At 35.3% G+C, this 22,196-nt stretch overlaps 1 protein-coding gene across 1 annotated transcript in view; it reads right to left on the bottom strand.

Moving 5' to 3' along the window:
* Positions 1-22,196, bottom strand: part of LOC149793681 (32 kDa beta-galactoside-binding lectin-like) — a 36,249-nt gene that overhangs the window by 4,234 nt on the left and 9,819 nt on the right. Inside the window, exons 3-7 of the mRNA XM_089967656.1 lie at positions 16,437-16,520; positions 15,734-15,819; positions 9,266-9,482; positions 4,037-4,156; positions 3,341-3,429 (exon numbers count right to left, since the gene is read on the bottom strand). Of these exons, the coding sequence (XP_089823782.1) occupies positions 3,341-3,429; positions 4,037-4,156; positions 9,266-9,482; positions 15,734-15,819; positions 16,437-16,520 (596 nt within the window). The remainder of the gene's footprint in view (positions 1-3,340; positions 3,430-4,036; positions 4,157-9,265; positions 9,483-15,733; positions 15,820-16,436; positions 16,521-22,196) is intronic.

A 22,196-nucleotide genomic window follows, 5' to 3' on the forward strand; every position in this document is an offset into this window, starting at 1 on the left:
AACACAATTTCTACTGGTGAAATAGAAAGGCTTACTGATTTTTTTTTTATAAGTTGGCAGTCAGCTAAATAAATTGTATTGTTATAATAAATGAAAACTCCTCAATGCTTTACTTTGTTTAAATATATCCTTTGTAGTTTATTTAATCTTAGCAGTTGCGTACAAGATCTGTAGCTTGAGGATTAGTTCGTAAATTCTAAAGTTGCAAGATTGTATCCATTTCTCTCGTATAATTATTACACTCCAAAGAAAGAAGTTCCACTTCTAAAAGTAAAGAAAAATAAATTATATTTGATGTCACACATAAACAACGATGAAATAAAAAAAAATTATAGCATGATTTCTATTTGCGTACTACGTAACAGTACTCATAAACAGGATGTAAAACTAGACGAAAATTCCTAGAATGATTTCGATCTGCCATTTTCTTTTGCAACAGCACACGATAAGCACCGATACATTGCTAAATTCAAACGCCTTACATAAATTCAAATTTCGGTCTGTGTAACAGTGCACATAAGCGTTGATAAAATACTAACTTCGAAATCACAACATAATTTAAATAATTTGCTTCCTGTGTAACAACACACATAATAGTGATGGAAAACTTGAATCAAAACCCGACCTGAGATCCATTGGCCTTCAACGTAAGACGACAGTTTAAAATCACTACACCTATAACTAACGTGCAAATTGAGAACTACGAGACATAATTTGAAAGAATATGCTGCACGCAGGTACAGATAATTTTTGTTGTGTATAAAAAGTTACATTTTAATTCTTTTCATCTAAATATTTTAACTGCTTGCGTCACCTTGGTCGGGAGTCACATGTACTTAGAAAAACTTTTATCTAAATCTGATTAATATTTTGCGTTTTTACAAATGAGGTTTACAGCAAAAATTGTGATGATGGTGGATTAGGAACTAAGCACTAATTTAGTGTTTTCATCTTGATTAATATTCCAGTTTTCATAAACCATGTTTTCCAAAGTTTAATGTATGGTCATGATGACTCAAATCATTTACAATTCTTTATGTTTCGAGAACATTCTTAAACTCCATCATACATTTATATCACTTCAAGTCGAAACTCACCTAGGTCGGTTGTTAGATGTTTTTACAAGCATACTTTTTCTTTACCACTAAAAATGTTGTTATGCTGGCGGTCAACATACATTTTATGCACTATTACTGAGCGATGTCAAACTCAGCAAGGATATTCTTCTAGAAAGACTAACTGTCACCACTGCTTTCAGTGATAACACCCAATCCACTAACAATGGTGCGCACACGGCATAAGGCAAACTACACACTAAAGAAAAACTCTTCGAAAATCAATCACCTGATGCTTATTAAGAATCGGAAGCTCTGTGTGTGCAGTTAGCTAAAGACAGACTCCATGGTGCAGACCCTAAGGGTTGTATGTACTGGCTTCCGAATTAAATCTGAAAATCACAAGGTCGTGATTCTCAACATCTTGTCTGGCAAACTACTTAAAAGACATCAAGCGTACAGCTGCCACTACAACAGGAGAGTGAAGCAACCGCGGATGGTGAAGACTGCATCCAAATAACCAGTAGTTTTTTATATATCCAGCAGCAAATCATGATGTGCCCAATAGCTAGATTAGATAGAAATACTGTCAAATAGTACGGAAAGTACCATGCTCAAACCTAACCGGCGGCAACATTATCACATTAATATCAGTACATTCCCAGTCATCAGGTACAGAGCCGGAATCGTCGACTGGACAATGTTAAAGGGTTGAAAGTTATGCATAGAGGATGATGAAATCGATCCACTATGCTTTGCATCCAACAGCTGAAGTTAACAGAACAGAAAGTTTGGAGCAAAAGAATTGACAAGTGCTATGACTGCTTTGAGGCAGAATATATTAATCATATAAAGTGCTTCAGGTGAACTGAAGACAATTTCAAGAAAGAAATGCAAAGAAGAAATATAATAGGACGAAGTCCCAATTTAATATAATAATAAAAACAATAGAATGGAAGAAAATGCACTCCATGTGCAAGCCTCCAGAAAAAAAACACAAGCCATTGATGGCAGCTAGAGATGACTCCAACCAGGGCAACGAAAGATCTAATGTGATTGGTAAAGACAGATCATAACCAGACATCCATTGCCACAAAATGCAAGCAACACTAAACAATTCACTGTTGTACCGAATGTATATGACCATGAATGGGAAAGTCATAAAATTATCAATGGGTGAAGCAAACTACGACGACAAAGCAAACGAAAGTGCTTTAAAAATATAAAGACGAAAACCTCTACAAGAGATATGACAAAACAAGCCTAGAGATATCGTTGTTAGACATGGGAGGAATCATTATAGACGCAATTGTACATAGAAAATATACGTCGTACACAAGGAACTGAAGAGGAGAATAAAAAAGAGGTCACCAGATCAGGAACATTAGTTGGCGTGGGATAATAATAATAATAATAATAATAATAGAAGAAGAAGAATAAGAAGTATTACAACTTGAGCTAGAAGCCATCGACATATTGCAGACAACCACGCTCTCTACAATTTACTTTACAGCGTCTTAAATAAACGTCTGTTGGAACACTGATTTGGGGGATTAAGGGGCCGTAACTCTTCTAATTGATGACATAGATTGCTGGAAATCGATTCATTTGAAGTTCTATGAATATAAATCTGCGCAACCTTAGCTGAAATGCGATATCCTTTATTAAAAGTGTGCCATTGAAAGCAAATGTAGGCGTGCGGGTAACAAGGGCAATAACTCTTCTAAATGATAACGTAGAACACTTGAAATTAAATGCATTTAAGGTTCGATCGGTATAAATGTGCATGTAAAAATGTAATTAATTTTTTTTTTAAATTATAAAATGAAGCCGCAGAAACAAGTTTGAGGAGGACGAATAATTAGGGCCATATTTCCAGTAAATGATTTTGTGAATGCTGGAAATCAAAGCTACGTGCCACATTTGTCTGAAATGCTACAAATGACGATGAAGTTATACGTGGAGTCCCAAGTCAGTGCTACTAGCAATCAAAGTGTCATAAGTCTTCTAAATGAGACCCATATCAAGTTTCCTAAGAATATGTTGAATGGGGATTTTTTGGGATTATTCTAGTTACAAGTATTTTCTGTTGTTGAGGGTTAATATATATATATATATATATATATATATATATATATATATATATATATATATATATATATATATATATATATATATATATGGATAGTGTGATATGTCCTAGAAATAAAAGTAACATCGATGTAATGCTAAGGCTAGTTCACACTCTCTAGACATATCAGCTTATAAACACAAATAAACCATACTTATCGTCATCCTTGGTCAGTGTCATCTGAATCAGTACCCACACATTCATCTGTTGAGACATTTTTATCTCGTGCGTCTTCATCGGAGGCTGTGAGAGCACAGCAAAAGGAACAGAAAGAAAAAAAATCATCACTGACTTTCGACTGTACTTGTGACATGGAAATGTGAATAATGATCTACAAGACACTTTTCTCCTGTTCTTGGCTTTTAATTGTTTACTCACAGATCCAATCCATGTCAAACTCGTTTCTAATAAAACTTTAAACTGTTCTTTAAATTGTACACCTCAAAAAATGATTGTAAAGAAATGTTAGCATTCGTTACATTTCCGTTTATCGTAGTTTCATATATTTAGTCCCACTGATGTATGTATGCATGAATTTATTTGCTCTGATGCACGCATGTGCGTATCACGCATGTATTAATGCATGTATAAATGTATATTTGCACGTATATACGTATGTATGCATGCATTCATGCATGTCTGTATGTCTGTCTATATGTATGTATGTATGTATGTATGTATGTATGTATGTCAATTAGCTTCACGAAGTCACACAAAGAAAAATGAATAGCTTTAATTATAGCTAGAAGACAGTGTTACTATGTTACTCAACTCTAAACACAAAAATCTTGGTTTTCGCTTTTCTATGACTTGTTTAAAAAATATTTTAAAAAAATTCCGGTAGTATTACCACGGGCTGCATCACTTTGTCTTGGTGCACGTGCACATTCCCTGCTATGTGTAAGCTGTTCAGTCTAGATACATGCACCCGGTGTGAAAATGAACACAGCTTCTTGGCGTTACCGTATACCTGAAAGAAAAAAAAAAGTTTCCTGGCGTTACGGTATACCTAAACAAAGAACCATCCAATCAATTTATGCAATGTATTGGGACGTCTTTTGAACAGAAAGCTACGGCAGTAAACTTTTGTCATTGTCATCGTCATCTAAGAAGTGGCGGAATGAGAATGTGAAGTGTCGAATTTTGAAGTATAGAAAATTTAAAGTTGAATGCATTTAGCAATTAAAGCCTTATCACAGTTAAGCCAGAGAAGTCTTTGTGAAAGGTCACTTCGAACTTTCGTCGTTCATCTCCCCCCATGTCATTGTAAACTTCAAAGGAACAATATATCCGACCCAGTGAAACTGTTGTTGTTGTTGTTGTTGTTCTAGGGTTTAACGCCATTTTTCAGCACAAGATAGGCTATACATGGATGCCAGTATAACTGGTGGAGGAGGAACTCTGCAAAACCCAGGGAAGAACCACCGACCCACGAGAAGCTACTGGCAGGCTTTCCCACGTACCCACGCTAGCCGAGCCTTGGACTCGAACCCACGCAGACAGAGGTGAGATGGCAGTGATCCGGAACGGTGAGCGCTCTAGACCACTCGGCCACTCGGGCTCCCCAGTGAAATTGACCGGGGTATCTTAAAACGGTCTTTAGAAGTAAACATTTGAGCTACCAACCATAACCGCTTGGTATGAACCTATGTCCATTTATCATATTTTCAAAGGGAAAATTGTCACGCACTGTCGTACACAGATTCTGAGCTGTCTAAATCTGATGAAAGAAATTACTTCTTTGGGAAAGATTAGGTACCGTTGCCTACGATTGGGTAGGATAAATTAGGGCGTACACTTTAGAGCAATCTGACTTTGAAAGTGACGACCCTAGTGTAAATTCTTTAGTCTGAAATTTTCCTAGAAGAGGAAACTTTATCTTTACTCCGTGGAAGCCTAAAGAGTAGTGCTTACCTCGGAAAACAATAAAAGGGACCAGTTGTTCGTCGTGTAAAAAGAAAGGCATGTTTAGTGTTAAGACACCCAAGTCCTGAAAGAAATGCAGCGACGAGGTGCGCAATTTTTGTTTCACGTAATATTCTATTATTTGATTGTTTTATGAAAATGTGTTTGCTGTGACTAGGTTTCTATATTATGTATAGTTTATTCAAGTCATGGAAATGTGTTGATGTTAGAGTTGTTATGCAACTTGCTTTATTCAATTTCATGAAAATATGTTGATGCCAGAGTTAGTATGCGATATATTTTATTCAATTTCATGGAAAGTGTTGATGATAGAATTGTTATGCAATTATCTTTTAATTATACAGTTATTGGTTCATTGGTAGAATTGATTGCATGCGATCCAAATGTTCATATGTGTAGGATTTCATATGGTTATATGAAATAACTTCCTTTGAAGTTAGGACGATACAGATCATCGTGAGTTAACGATAATTACCTAATTATATCTGATTTTGTAATGCTTGGATAATCGTGTAGTTAAGGAATGCCATGAGTTACATTTCTTTTGAATTTCATGTATTAGTAATCGGACATGTAGTAGCATATGTAAATTAATACTTAGTAGTCACGTGGTAATTTAAGACTTGCCGCTGGAAAACGAGGTCAATGTTCTACCGTACTGAGCCAGAATTGATTCGGTGTGTGGATAGCCACAGGCTCTGAATAACGATTAAGTGAATTGTAGTATGTGCCTTTGAACAGAAACTATAGTCTTATGGGGTAAATTTGTCCTAAATTTAAGGAACAGCTTTCGGAGAGAAGGACGAGACAATCCGAAGACAGAAGTATTTGGAAAAGAAAGAAGGACGAAGTCACAATAAAGGGGACCAGGAAGTCCGTGAAGGAGCAGAACCTAGAGGTTGGAAGGATGAACTAGGAGACGTTGATATACGGCCAAAGTGAATGAAGGTGGATATTGCACTCTTTGACCTCTCGTTATGATGATGTAATAATCCAAATTGGACACACCTGTTAAATTCTACTTATTTAATCTAGCTTGAATTTGAATTGCCGGTATTAATTTGTTCTGATTAAATTTGTTATTTTCTTGTCAAAGGGGGCTCGTATTGTTTATTTCTTACCAGTACTCTCGCTCAGTCCTCTGCTGAAATCCCATTCTTCTTTCACTCCCGCCGGGCTATAATATCGAGATAGGTCATCCTCTGGATAACGCAGCCAAACCCAATTAACCACCCCTCTTTATAAGAGGGAGACGTTACAGAGAATCTATTACTACAGCTTATGCAACTTGCTTTATTCAATTTAATGACATTTCATCAAACGCTAATGCAAATATTACTAAAGCGGCTACTACTAATGCTAATGCAACTATTACTACAGCTGCGCCTAATAATTTAAATACAGCTATTACTGCAGCTGTCACTACTAATGCTAATGCAACTACTACATTTTCTTCTACTAGTTCTAATCCAACTATTACTACAGCTGCTACTACCAATGTTAATGCAACTATTACCACAGCTGCTACTACTAATGTTAATGCAACTATTACTACAGCTGCTACAACTAATATTAATGCAACAATTACTACAGCTGCTACTACTAATGTTAATGCAACTATTACTACAGCTGCTACAACTAATGTTAGTGCAACAATTACTACAGCTGCTACTACTAATGTTAATGCAACTATTACTACAGCTGCTACAACTAATGTTAGTGCAACAATTACTACAGCTACTACTACTAATGTTAATGCAACTATTACTACAGCTGCTACTACTAATGTTAATACAATTATTACTACAGCTGCTAGAACTAATGTTAGTGCAACAATTACTACAGCTGCTACTACTAATGTTAATGCAACTATTGCTACAGCTGCTACTACTAATGTTAATGCAACTATTACTACAGCTGCTACAACTAATGCTAATCCAAATTTTACTACAGATGTTAATACTAATGCTGTTTATTGCTCAACTATTACAGTAGTAGTTGTAGCGGTATCATCATCAACGATGGTAGTAGTCATTGTGGCGGCAGTGGTACTAGTAGTTGTAGTAGTATCATAATTAAGAATGGTAGTAGTTGTTGTGACGGCATAAGCATCGACAATGGTAGTAGTAGTAGTTGCTGTATCATCATCAACAACAGTAGTAATAGTTTTGGCGGTATCATCATCAACAACAGTAGTAATAGTTTTGGCGGTATCATCATCAACAACGGTAGTAGTAGTTGTGGCGATATCATCATCAAATATCGTAATATTAGTTGTGGCGGTATCATAATCAAATATCGTAGTATTTGTTGTACCGGTATCGTCATCAACAATGATAGGTTTAATTGTGGCGGTGTCATCATCAACAATGGGAGGTGTATTTATGGCGGTATCATCATCATTAATGATAGGTTTAATTGTGGCGGTGTCATCATCAACAATGGGAGGTGTAGTTATGGCGGTATCATCATCAACAATGGTAAGTGTAGTTGTGGCGGTGTCATCATCAACAATGGGAGGTGTAGTTATGGCGGTATCATCATCAACAATGATAGGTTTAGTTGTGGCGGTGTCATCATCAACAATGGTATGTGTAGTTGCGTTGGTATCATCATCAACAATGGTATGTGTAGTTGCGTTGGTATCATCATCAACAATGGGAGGTGTAGTTGCGGTTGTATCATCAGCAATGTTAGCAGTAGTTGTGGCGGTATCATCATCAGTAATGGAAGTAGTTGCAATAGTTGCAATAACTCTAGTGTTAGTAATAGCAGCAGGAATGGCTTCAGCAGATGTAGTTAAACTTCCAGAGGCAACATTTCCAGCAGTAGTAGTAGTAGCAGTGGTAGCAGCATTGTAGAAGTGAGGATAGATCAAACTACTTTCTCTTTTTACAAAATTACGATAATTCTGAGCTTCTAACTGTTGCTGCATATAGCTTTTACACACCGAATTCTCAGCTGATACACATGAACTAATTCGGATAATATCCGTGCAAATATATTTAATCCAACTGTAGGAAATTAAGTCAGACTTATATACAGTGGTCACCTTTGGCAAACGTTGCATTTAAAAACAGATAGCCTTACAAAGATAGCCACCTAAATGGCACAAAAAAAGAGCAGGAAGGAGGTCAAAAATTAGCAAGAGAAAAATTATGCAATATTTTGAATTCTCACTACTGAACACATGTGATATTATGTTTCTGTTCCTTACACTCATTAAAGAAATTAAATAAAACTTGTAATTCTCAAAATTTAGGACAGTAAAGGTACAGCTATTAATTTAAATCTTATGTTCAGAAACCAATATGTCTTGGGAAGCATTTAAGGCAACCACTGACCATCCTCAGCAGTTTATGTCGTTTTGAACATGACATTTAAATAACAGATATGGATCCTCGGGTCCGAGTAATTTGACCATTATGAGCAAGTGACCTTTACATGGAAGTGTTAATGATTAATCGTACATTCAAAGCAATTTGTCAGGCATGGCGTCAACTGTCGTTTCTGTAAAGTAGTTTGTATGCACCGACAGAACGATGAGTATTAGCTTCTCATAACATCATCAAATAATTTTTTTAACAAATGTTTTAACTTTTCATAAGAAGAGTTTGTTGTTGTTGTAGGGTTTAACGCCATGTTTCAGCACACGATAGGCTATACATGGCGGCCAGTATTAATGGTGGAGGAAGAAACCTGGAAATCCCCGGAAAGAACCACCGACCCTCGAGAAGCTACTGGCAAGCTTTCTCACATACCCACATTAGCCGAATCTGAGACTCGAACCCACGCAGACATAGGTGATATGGCAGTAATCCGTAACGGAGAGCTCTTTAGACCACTCGGCCACTCGGGGCCCCTGAAGAGTTTGTAGTTTCACGTGTGATGACTGTGGTTTAAGGACCTTTTTAATCTAAATTTATGGCACACCTAAGATTCTAGTTTGGAGTTGATTATATAAAGTAATAAGATGTCCGGGCGCTTGCAACTGGTTAAGGCGTACAAAAGTAAATCTCGCTCAATCACTCTTATGTGAGCATTAGAGATTTCAAGTCGGATTGAGAAACTAGTTGAACTGGATCATATTCAAGAATGGTGATAATTTTTCAGAAATTTTGTAAAGTCTTAAATGTTCCACAGCAATGCTAACCTGGAATCCAGAGGAAGATACGGCGATTTTGAGTTCAAATGGTCTTCTCTGGAAGATATACGGAATAAAATCAACCGACTCTGTTCTTTCCTCTGATTGCCAGCTCCCTTCCTCGCGCGAGTTCATTACCAAGACCGCTTCGTTCTTCCGCGGATTGAAGTGGAATGCGGTGTCAGAAGTCCCAGAATCGTTTCCGGTTTTGATATTTATAGAAAACCTTGATAAACAAATAAATAAACGGAATGAATATAGCATGAGTATGAATTCTAGTCAATAAAGTTAAACATAACCACATGACAGCCATCGTACTTTAAGGAAGATGTATTTTACTACCCTTAGCAAACACGACAATTTCCTCTGCATCGTTTGCAAAACGGGCTTGATAGGAGTATACATTTTGATAGGATAAAGTAGCACCTTTTACTGTAGTCCAGGTATAGACTATTTGGATACAAACCATGGCGATTGGTGAAAAAGGTTCATGTTCTAGTCACTCAAAACTCGTCAGCTCTGGCATTTTCCTATATGACACGCCATATCGTTCAAAATGGATGAATTGGAGCGACCGTAGGGTGAGCTGGAATACACATAGGGTGCGCCGGCGCCGGAGAAGGTAATTGTTTATATCGCAGGGCGAACAGAAGTGATTCATCGCGCTTGGAGATATCGCAGGGTAAGCTGAATATTCGTGGGGCGAAATGGAGTAATCTTAAGGTTAATTGCGGTAATCGTGGGTGAGATGGAGTAATCGTATGGTGAACTGAAGAAAGTATAGGGTGATTCACAGTAATCGTAGGGGGAGCTTGGAGAGATAATAGGGTGAGCTTGAGTAATCCTTGGGTGAGCCAGAGTATTCCTAGGGTGACCTTGGAGAGATCGTAAAGTGAGCTGAAATAATCGTAAGGCGAACTGAAGTAATCGTAGGGCGAGCTGGATATTTGTGTTCCAGTAGTGCAGACCTAGGTACAAATCTGATGATCCAAACATGGACAAGTCAACGGCGATATTAGCTCATAACTGTATATAAACAAGGGGCCAATATAAAATGTGTGAGAAAATGTGTGAACAACGGGTTCCCAGGGGTGGATCCAGAAATATCGTTTAGTGTTGGCGTAAACAAATAGGCGATGGGTTTGTGGGACGGAACCCCTGGTGTGGGTCCAGGTGGCGAAGCCCGTAGACGCTTCTGCATTTTGTGCGTGTCCAGAGCATAATTGTAACCATCTAGCTGTAAAGATAACGCAAGCTAGGAAACATTACGACTGTTTGGCGCTCATTTCTTTTCCTTTTTGGGGGAATCCGATGGAGTAAGGCATTGTCCCCAAACTCTTCTGGATGCGCCCCTGATGAATGAGACGTGCATTAATTGCATGACGGAAGCCGCTGTTGCCGTTTTTGGTAGAGCTTTAGTAGTATAAGGGCTTCATCTTTACTTTTAGTACATGGCTTATTACGAATTCAGTAGCACTAAGTTCTAATTCCCTCTGTTTCGGTGTATCATTTTTGGTGTACTTTGGGTTAAGAGTATATAGCTTGACTTTACTTCAGCTGTGCATCTCTCAAAAGACGTCTAGCTTCGCTTGGTTATTTTCACTTCCTCGACTTCAGAAGTAAATTAGAGAAAGAGTTAAATCTAACCAGTAATTTTTTAAACATTTTTTTCCTCATATGTTATATGCATATTAGGAAGTTAGGATAATCTAATTTGGCAAAATTCATTTTTCTATTTTAAGAACTTCTAAAGTCAGTGTATTTTGGACTATTTCAAGTTCATGTCTCGAACACGTGGTGGCATCAAGTTGAATCAGCTTTACGATTTAGGCAGAGCGTTTTTCCCTAATACCAAATATAAAGAAATTGAGGCCACAGTATATGAAAAGGTATATCGACATTTTCTCCCAGGTGCTTATTGTAAATGCGCACATCTTGACTTTATTCCAGTCCCAGTTTCTGAAGTTAGTAACCTAAGCAAGTGGAGCTCGTGCTTCTCTTGAAAAGTCATTGTCACCACAAGTTGAAATCTGATATTGTCTCCAAGAAACACCTGCTTTGCTTTTATTTCTCATTTTTAATCGACTTTCAAAAAAGTAACGAAGCAACAAAAATTCTAAACCTTGAGCCACTCTTAGTACCAACGTTTCATCTTTTTGTCAGCACAGTTTCAATGGACAAATGACTAATTACAGCTTATAATGAGGGTGACCCCACGGTCACATGGTCCATGTGTTTAGTGGCGTTGTTTACCTATGACACAGGAGAGCGGCTCTCGATACACCTTGGTAAAATGGGGATGCCATATTGATGATGTCATGCTGTAATGATCACATCATCTCAAACTGCACAGGGAGCGTTGATTTGTACATTGAATATTACATTAATGTCTTAAAACTGCATGCTTTATAATTTATGTCATTGCTCACCATCAAACCTTCTTTTCATGAAATCTCTGACGTATCATAACATTCTTTCATCTTGATACCGGGTATCTAACTTTACTTTCAAAAAAATGTTCCGATTCTAACAAAACCGCCTTTAGTACCACCCCAGGTATTACCCCATACATAAACGGATATCAGTGCCACAGCCAAATGAAACAGTTAAACGACGGAAAGCTCTCCGTAGAGAAGATCGATTAGTAGTTAAATATTTCTGTGGCGAAGAATGACGGCGCAAGCTGACAAAAATGGCTCATTAGTAACAAGGGTACATAAATCACAGACCGTTTGACCCCGACTGCAGTCTCGTTTTGAGTTGTCATTTCAGTCATTTTTGTGTTCAATGTTTGCTATAAAGGTTAAAAATTAACATCTCATTAAAAATTCAAATAAACGTTAAAAGCTAAAGGAGGAGTTTCTGTAAAGAAGTGGCTGTCTTCAACTTGTTGTGGTACTGACGCCTATAGGCAAGCATGAGTGCTACCAAATATTCCTAAAATAACATCACTGTGAATTTTGATCATGAATTACAGGATACATTATTTATGAGAAAACACCAGATACAGCTGACACAAATAAAAAAATATATATATCCAAAGAAAGCATTCGTGCTGAGATATGTCTAGAAGCTATCAAAAGTATGTCTGATAACAAATCCCCGGTAGTAGTGTATAGGGACGTTTCTTAATTTAATACTGAGTCTGGTTTGGGGTAGTGGTACATTAACATTAAGCTGCCATCGAGTAAGTATAACCCTCTGGATAGATGGGAATTTAACACAGGTCCATAGGATTAACGTTATGGGACGACCTTGTGTCAAAAAAAAAAGTAATGTGAAAAATGTTCACAAAATTTCTATTGCGGATGGGTCTGGGGACAAGGCGAAATTTAACATTATGTTGGATACTGACCAACCATCACACCTACAGATCATTACCCACATCTACTCACCAAAAAGCTGTCTTAATGATTATCACAATCATGTACAAACCAAAACTCACACATACTACCTAATGGACAGTGTTACTGAGCAGTATCCACCTCCACTCACCAGTATGTATACCTACTGACCAACACTCACATCTACTGACCACCATGCTGTCTTACTCACAAGTACTCAAGCCAAGTATCCAACACCCACACATACTAACCAGAACACTGTTACTAACTAGCACCTGCCTCTACTCACCAACACCTTTACCAGCAGTCGCAGCTTTTTACCAACATGGTATTTTACTGACCAGTATCCACATGCACCAACCATCACCCACACCCACTGACCAAGCGACCGAGTTCTTGACAAGCATCCATCTCTATTGACTAGCACTCACACCTATTAACCTAGCCTAGTAACCAATACAAAATGTTACTAACCATCACTTACCACTGCTCGCCAGCGTCCATGCCTACTAATCGGCACTCTTCGCTAAAGGGGATGTAAAGTGTGATGTAGAGTAAAGAAGAATAGCGACTAGGGCAAGCAAAATACATACTAAGATACTCAATGAAATAAGGGTGCAAGGAGCTTCGGTTTTGTAGTGAAGATAAATACAGACAAACAAACAAATAATCAAACATTTAAATTGAGAGTTGTTTTGAACAATGGGCTAACTAAAATTATAAATACAGACGGGATCTATTTTACTTTTCTCCATCTCAAAACTATTCGTGCTAATGCTCAAGGTACTTCAATGACCCAGTGGTTAGTGAATTGAATTCAGGACAAAAATGGTTCGGGTTCGAAACCGACCATCGGATCAGCTGACCCAACTACTGCTGTGTGCCAATTGGAAAGGCACCTTACCCCTGATTGCCTCGGCATTAAATAAACTACTTGTGTTGCTCTAAGTTATCCATGTCCATCTTGACCCTTGGGGAGTGCACTTTGTTCCCATACACTAAGATAGATCTAACCATTGTCAATTAAAGCTTTGTTAATGTAGCTCCTACAAGATGGACAACAGTTTTCTTTATCACCGTCAGTACGCTATTTATTGGCTTTATTAACCACTTAAGCCACCTATTTGTGAAAGTTCTATTCGTCATCCATCAAAACACTTAGGTTCTTTTCTTCTGATATGGTTGTAAGTTTGGTTATTGTTCCGTTTATGCATACTATATTTTAGGTATTGTGTGCATTGTTGCATCTTGAGTGCATCACCATACTCTTGGCTGCATTGGCGTTCAGTTGCCACATCATTGACCACTCTCTCCTTTTGTTGATGTCATCTATTAAGTGCTTCACGTTGATCAACTGACTCAATTGCTTTATATATCATGGTGTCGTCTACGAAATATCGTCATACTACAGTTCATTGTGTCATATCCCTTCATTGTTGAAACTCACCAATAGCAAATGTCCAATGACACTACTCTGTGCAATGGCGCTGATTCTAGGGGTACAATATCAATTTGTACCAATCACGACCACCCTCTGCAGAAAGAAACCAGGTTTTGTGTCCTGTTTAGAAACATATATCAAATCCTCGGATTCTTCCTTCATATTGGTGAGTGTATCTAGGTCGCTGTATTAGCATGCAAGTACGTTAAATTTGTAACAATCTGTACGTGATTTCCTAGGCCAACTTAATTTCCATGAGTTTCTAGATGCTTGTAAGCTTATTCAAAAGATTCATTTTTAAGGCTGCTCTTCTTGAATATCACTTGAGTTAATCTTGGTTTATTCGTCTCATATTTATATAGATTGTTGCTCTTCACCATTTCGGTTATATCCAAAATGCATTAGTATGTAACCAATATCAACTGCAGCCTGAGGTGCTTGGCGAGTCTAATCACCACATTCATTTACAGTTGTTGCACTAATTGTTAATCTTGGTTTATTCACATCATTTTTATCTAGATTGTTGTTCGTCCCCATTTCGATCCTCTTTAGAATGTCGTAGTATGCCATTACTATCAATTGCAATATGCGTTTCTTGGCAGTCTAATTACCACATCCATTTATAACTGCTGCTCTAGCTGTATGTAGTATTCGTCTACTTAGTATAGAATATAAAATAGTGAAAGCATGTTTTCCTTCTGTGCCGGAACTTCCTTCCAACAGGACAAAAGGTACAGGTCCTGTGGCAATGTGCAATAAGTAGACATTGAATCTAAGGATGATTTCATCAAAACATAATAGTCGTAAGGAGTATATAGATAGATGAGTAGTCACCAATCTTCTCTAGCCAAGGTCCCGATATGATAACCCTATCTACAGATCGCGGATTGAACAGATATATTGGTGCTTTGTCCTAGCAACATCTATTGGATTTCATGAGTTGCCTCCCTTTGTATATACTGCCAACTAACCAGTAGCGTGGTACATTTAAATTTAACATCGAAAGTGTGGCTGCGTACCAGAGGGAAGCCATTACATGTCTATATGTATAAGCTATTAGTGCAAACACGGACCGGAAGTGGAACATTGCTTATTTATCAGTCCATTCAAGTTGTGTGCTCCCCTTGTCTCGATCACATAGGAACAGTGTTCAAATTTGGACAACATAATTTTTATTGCATGTGTCAGCTAGCCTCCGCATCCAATGAATTTCACAGAAAAGAAGCACAGAAATATCTGCTCGATACGCCAATCTGTAGATAGGCCTATCACATCGGAACCTTGACTAGCGAAGACGGTAGTCGCCTTGTTTTCCATAAACTTCAGCTTCTTTGAGTGCATTAAAGTAAATTTGAGTACACAATCTTTGCTCTCTTAATAATGTTCCCGCGTCATTTTATATGCATTATATACATGGAGAATGTTTGATTTTTTTTTCTATTATTTTGTGAATAGACTTGTGTTTTATTTTATAGGTTTGTGTTTTGATTTGTCTACCACAGCAATACCACATCGCTATCCCTTTGTGTTGTTGTTATTGTTATCACAAGAAGCAAGTACATGCTTACGTCCATACAGAACTTCACTTGATTTTTGCACAATATGATGATGATGATCGTAATTAAGATAAATACAAGGGAAAAATAAATTAGAATGACAAAACTAATTAAACTGAAAGATTAATACAGTTACCTTTCGCCAGTCTCAAAATAGGCTCGCAGCAGGATGAGTGACCCCTCTTGCATGCCACCTTCTACCGTCTCAACATACTCGTTATTCTGTCAATTTGGAACAGATAAACAGATAAACATCATCATAATCTTATTCCTATGTGACACAAGAAGACGGAAATAGAATGAAACGATATCATCTGAACTTAATTGTGTTGGAATGTATTTTCCCATGCCTTGGAATTTATTGTTGCATTGGACATTATTTTCTAAATCTAAATATCTGATTGTACGTTGAAACCATCTTTGCAACGATGTGCGAAACGAAGATATAATTTAGCATATCGGAATGAAATCTTGTCGCATTTCACCTCGAATAGGAAGAATTAAAAACGACATGCTGCACTGAAAGGTTTACACACAAGCTTCCGAATACTTCACTGAACAATGAATACAGCTTTATCTGCCACAGATTGTGGTTGGGGTTACATTGAATACATTTCTGTTTTGTATCCTTTAAACCTGAATAAGCGCTAGATTTTCCGAAGATTGAAAAAAATTATATAAGATACTAAATATGTAATTATCTTTAGTCAAGTAGTCAGTCACAAAATGTGATTACACGTATCTAAGCTATGCTCAAACTAGGTTAAGCACATGAAATGCGCTCGAACACGCACAAACACAATAAACACGCAGACGTGAAAATTTCTTGGTTTACTTACCCATCTATCTTTCCCTACCACACCCGGTATGCACAGTTCTTCATTGTTCCCTGCTTCTTGATCACCCAAGATTGCTGCATAAGTCTGAAAAAAAGATAACATGACAACATATCTTTCCCTTTGTTACATGATTTAAGAAAAATACTTCCTAAGAATCGTCAATGATGATGGTGCCGACTAGTGGCGACCGCTGTACTATTTAGACGAATTTGCCATAGGCATTCAGTTCCATGTAATTTATTGACAATTATAACCTAAGGACGGGTTTTATGAAAAGCACATGCACATTAATAAATCAGGATGACTACAGTATATCATCAGTTTTGCCGAGGCTTGTGTATTTTTTCTGGGTTTTTTTTTCTTCTTTAAAATTTAGTACATTATTTTGGGTCGTTTGTACATATCTTTGTTGGTTATGATTTTCACGTTTCTTTAATTCGTTTTATAATTGTTCATATCGTGTTGCCTTACAGTTTTATTATTTCTTAACCAATTTTATACGCTTTTTTTATGTTGTAAACCTTTCTGTATTTTATTTTAAATGGTTTAAATAAAACAATAATCAATGACTTGCAATTGTTTTAGTATGAAATCGTATAAGGTATCCTCATTGAATTTTATCATTTTTAGTACACTTGGTGCAGCTTGTTTATATTTCATTGCTTAATAATCAAGAGAATATGTACGATAGCTATTATACAAATTGTGCAATGAGTTAGGAATACATATGAAATTGATAGACTCACTTTTTATATCCCGCTGGTAGACTTAAAATTGTTTTATCAAAGATCATAAAAGAATTTGTCTCAGTTGTGTATATCTTATAACAATTTCATATAAGTTTTTACTGATGTCTCCAAAACAACGATCATCATTTGTGTGACATTGTTTTGTTAATTGGCCTATTAAGCAATGCAAAACGTGTATTTCGCCCGATATTCTCTTGCACACCATACTACAACTGAGTTAGATTTATCCAATTTGTGTTTTTGTTTCTTGATAACGAAGAGTATTTTTTAATATTGGTCATTAACATATCATATTAAAATCACCAAACGCGATTGTTATCATTATTAAATTTTATGTTGCTATAATTTCTTTCAAGGCTAAGATATGTAATTTTTATTTTTTATTTTAGTTTCTTCTTTTAACAATCTAATATCTGGAATTATTCTTCCGAAATGGTATATGTTGTGGTTGATCTTCATTGATATCATATTGCCCAATGTTCGGTGAACGATAGTGTGATAGATCTAGATCAAATTTCATTTAGCTTCAACAAACTGTTACATTAATATGACTAGTTTTTTATTTAAATGATAATGCAAACTCTTCAGCATCGAATATGTTGTGGTTTAGTGATAATGGAAGTGCTAATGCCTCGATTGAAAATATGAAATTGTATGACAACACTAGCAACAGTTTAATCCGGAAACATCGATGTAACTGGAGAAGAAAAAAAAACAGCGTTTAATGCAAGATTATTGGCATGTGATAATTAGGGATTTACAAAACAACCGATTCTCACTATTAGATCAAACAAGTGGGCTTTTTGTTTTTTGTTTGTTTTTGTTTTATTTTGCTTGTGGCTATTATACATTATCTTTGTGCATCTCGTGATATAAATACCATATTTCGTGGTGTTAAAGAGTCCATCATTTTATTGAGCAATCCATCTCTGCACTAAATTAGGAGAGCAGATGGAATAACTGCAATAAATTTGACAAAGCCAAATTATCTTATGGAGACACAAACATTAATTGTCGCTGTCAGTGGCAAGTAATATTGAAACAACAAGAGTAGCTGGTTATACCACAAAATATATATTGTGATCAAATTAAAGTATAGAGGCAACATAACCATAATCATATAATCATAACGAATGTAAATCCGACATGGAGAATCACAACAATGCATCTAAACAATTGCAAAGGCATATGTATAATGCATTTCTGAGTGCAGCCAGAACTAATGACCAAGACGAAATCAATATATTTGATCATGCAAATTTAAGACCCTTTTCGTTAATAGTTTTCAAGATCTCCTACATGCCCTAAAGTGCAATTTTCCTGAGCCAAATAACAATTTTTCAAGATGTTTCAATATGCCGTAAGTAAACGCAGACCTTGAAAATAGGACACAAATATAAATATTTTTGAATTTGGAACTATATAACCTATATTTCATTTTGATGTTAGCAAGCATGGTGGAAAAGAAAACCTGAGAGCGAGTACAAGTCATAATGAGGTTACATAGATTTTAGTTATTATGTTGTTATCTTAAGTGGCCTTTACGTACAAAATGGTAAGAAGAATTATATTGCTTGACCATGTAATATAATAAGTCTAATGAAAGTTCCCGTATTATTATCGAAAAATATTAAAAACAATTATTAATAAATACTTATTTCGAAAAGCGGCCAACCATATCAAAAGCAAACAGAAACGGTGGTTACGGCAGAATTACTCGGACTAAAACACAATTACAGAAATATATGATTGCAGCAAGATAAATTATTGTTTCGAATATAAAGTGACAAATATATGCTAGGTTTATTTTTTCAGTTAATGTACGTTTTGTAAAAGAGCTTGAAAGGTGTCTACAAAATTAGGAAATATACTGCCACATTTTGGTCTGGCAGTAGCCACAGATGCGGATCAAGGTGTACTAAGAAGAACAACTCTAGTTTCTGGTTTATCAACCCGAAAAGATTCGAAGAATTAAAACGGTTTCAATAAAATATAATAATATAAGATTTCATACATGAAATTAAAACTGAGTTTAAACCAACACCAATGACTGAAGTAAATTAAATAATGCTCACAAAGAAAACAACTCGCTATAAGACTCGATGGAAACAAAATATGGCTCGGATAAATATATAAAATGTACTTAAATCTATTAGTAATAATCGAATTGAAATGATTATGAGAAAAAATAAATATTAAACGTAAGAGGTTGTTTTAAAGTTTTTTTTAACAAAACTATGCTTCCAAATAAAATAAGAGAAGACGAAAATAATACGGTTACTTTTATGATCCAAAATGCACAGAAACTGAATATTTTCATTCATTTGGGCTACTTTCACTAGATATTGATTAAACTATGTAAGTGTAAAGGAAATTGTTGACAGCGTTTCTCATATATAACATCTGGATAATATACGAAGGTATTGTTTTGTCTATTTACTATACACGTATATAGAGATAATAAAAAGGCCAATAGATATTTTGCTACTTATTATTCAAACATCAAGTCATTGTAATGCACACCTAATTAAATAATATGCAGATACAACATAGCTCACTTGTATAACACAAGAAAGAATGTTGTTCAAAGTGCAAAAACAAAAACAACAACGTAGGATACACATGATGTGGTTATTAACTATACAAATGTAATAGAAAGATAATGAAAAGTATATGTTCAATATATGGTGTAAAAAACGGTACATACAGCCAACAAAAGCAACAAGTGTAAACAATCAAAAACAACAACCAAGAAATTTCAGTTTAAAAATGAAACATCATAAATAAATAATACATGCAATCATATTATTTAAAGTACAAATGCAGACTATTTTCTGTGAAACAAAAAATAATTTTGAAAACTTCTTAAAGGAGTACGTTCCAAAAATGGAACAAGAGAAACTAACATTTTCCTATAGCAAAGGGATAAAATAAATGTACATGAACATGTTTAAGCTCTATTATCAGAATACAATTTAACACTAACAGGTTGTCGGTACTGCATACATGGAAACTGAGGAAACAGGTTAGATAATGGACTCCAGTTAATAAATTAGATCCTGTGGTAGAAGTACCATTAAATCACAAGGTGATAGAGTACTGAAATTTTCATATAGATTAAACAATACAAGAGAAGCACAAAAAATTATTAAACCGATCATAAAGCTAAGAAATATATTAAGTTTAGGCCAATATAAAGAAAAATGAACAATGCGTTGAAGTAGACGACATAATTAACAAATGGATTACATGAGCTCATAAAAAGAACGTTCACGCCGCATAAAACATACTAAATCGATTCAATAGGATCTGCTTATATCGTTGAGATGTATAAATTTACTAAGCATAATGAAGCGTGTAACTCTTTCCAATCCGTGAGTCATACATTTAGTAGACATGCGTGAGCAATATCATTTCAGAATAAAATTATAATTAACAGATGTTTTTACAGAATTATTAACCAAAAAACAACAAAAACACAGAAAAGATTAGGGCTGACAAAAAGCAGAATTATATAAAAAGAAAAACGGTTAAGATATGGTTCAGTTATAATAATACTTAAATACTCCATAAGTTAAGTGAGGCAAAGGCTTACAACTACGAATGCTGGATAAATGTAATAATACAATATACAAAAATATATTAAAATGGCATTTAATGACGTATAAAAATGCTTTACATATATTATTTTAATGAACAAAAGGCCAAAATATAAAATAGATAATATATTTAGAAAATCTAATAGAAAATATCAATTTTGAGAAAGGATATATTCCGTACTGGCCCAGAAGAGATTTTTTAAGATAATAAAATATTAGATATATTAACCCCATTGTTTATGAAATAGGAGATTGAAACGTGGATAAATGATGATACATTTTATTAACCTGAATTACAATAACAAAATAAGAAATATAGATAACTACAAAATATCAACAAACATATAAGACGAAATAAGCGCTTGTTACATGGAAGGGGCATTGGCAAGCGATTTAATTTTTTTTTTTTTGGGGGGGGGGCCTGGAGAGACATGCAGACTTTATAAGAAAGGTTATGAGTTATGATTTTCATATGCAAAGGCTTTTGTCACTTTGTCATAGTTTCCTGCACACATCACGTATACATGTTAGCTTACGGTACATTTATATGTCTATCTTTCTATTTTCCGTCATTCTGTTGTTTCCCTGGTTGATCATATTCTTCAGCCAGTTCATTAATACATGTATATGTATTAGACAGACGTTTCATTTTTAGATATATTTGGATTACATCTGTTAGCATCGTCATACATTTATTTAAAAATCACAACATGAATCCCAGTAGTACACTGCACATAAAATGATTGAAAATAACCAACTTTATTGACTTCGATACATGTTGATGTTACAAAATGGCTTATACTAAATGGTATCCAAAAATGCAGTCACGAAAAACTGCTAATTTTTCATGTTACAACATCAAAAATCAAAGTTTAAAAACAGAGTAGGAATATATAGCTAGTGCATTAGAAAGAACTCGAATTCGATAAAATTAGTAAAGATTGGGAATATTGTTAAGCAAAGAAAACGCATATAATAAAAAAGAAATAATTGCAAAACATGTGCATTCTCTTTTGTAATAAATTAGTACAAAGTGATATATAACAAAACATAATGAGTATAAAAATAGGGAAGTAATAAATACCATTAAAATGTCCATGAAATATTTTGAATAAGAAAACATTCTATCAATTTGTTATTTAAACAACCAGCAAAAATTAAAATAAGCAGATGATACAAAACAAGGAATTCAAAAAGAGATCATTGCTATGCAAATAAACGATAGTGGCGCAGTAAACAGCAATTGTAATTTAAACTTTACAATTATGCCATAAGAAAAAAAATACTTGTCATTTTCCATAATTAAAGCGGATAGGATGGACATCTTACGAAAAAATTTGAAAATGCTTCAGATAAAGCAATAACCTGCGTTCCTAAATAAATGGAATAAACCATGAACTTAAATATTTTAC

The sequence above is a fragment of the Sinohyriopsis cumingii genome, chromosome 8 (assembly GCF_028554795.1).
Source record: "Sinohyriopsis cumingii isolate HCF-2022 chromosome 8, ASM2855479v2, whole genome shotgun sequence".
In the NCBI taxonomy this organism is placed as follows: Eukaryota; Metazoa; Mollusca; class Bivalvia; order Unionida; family Unionidae; genus Sinohyriopsis; species Sinohyriopsis cumingii.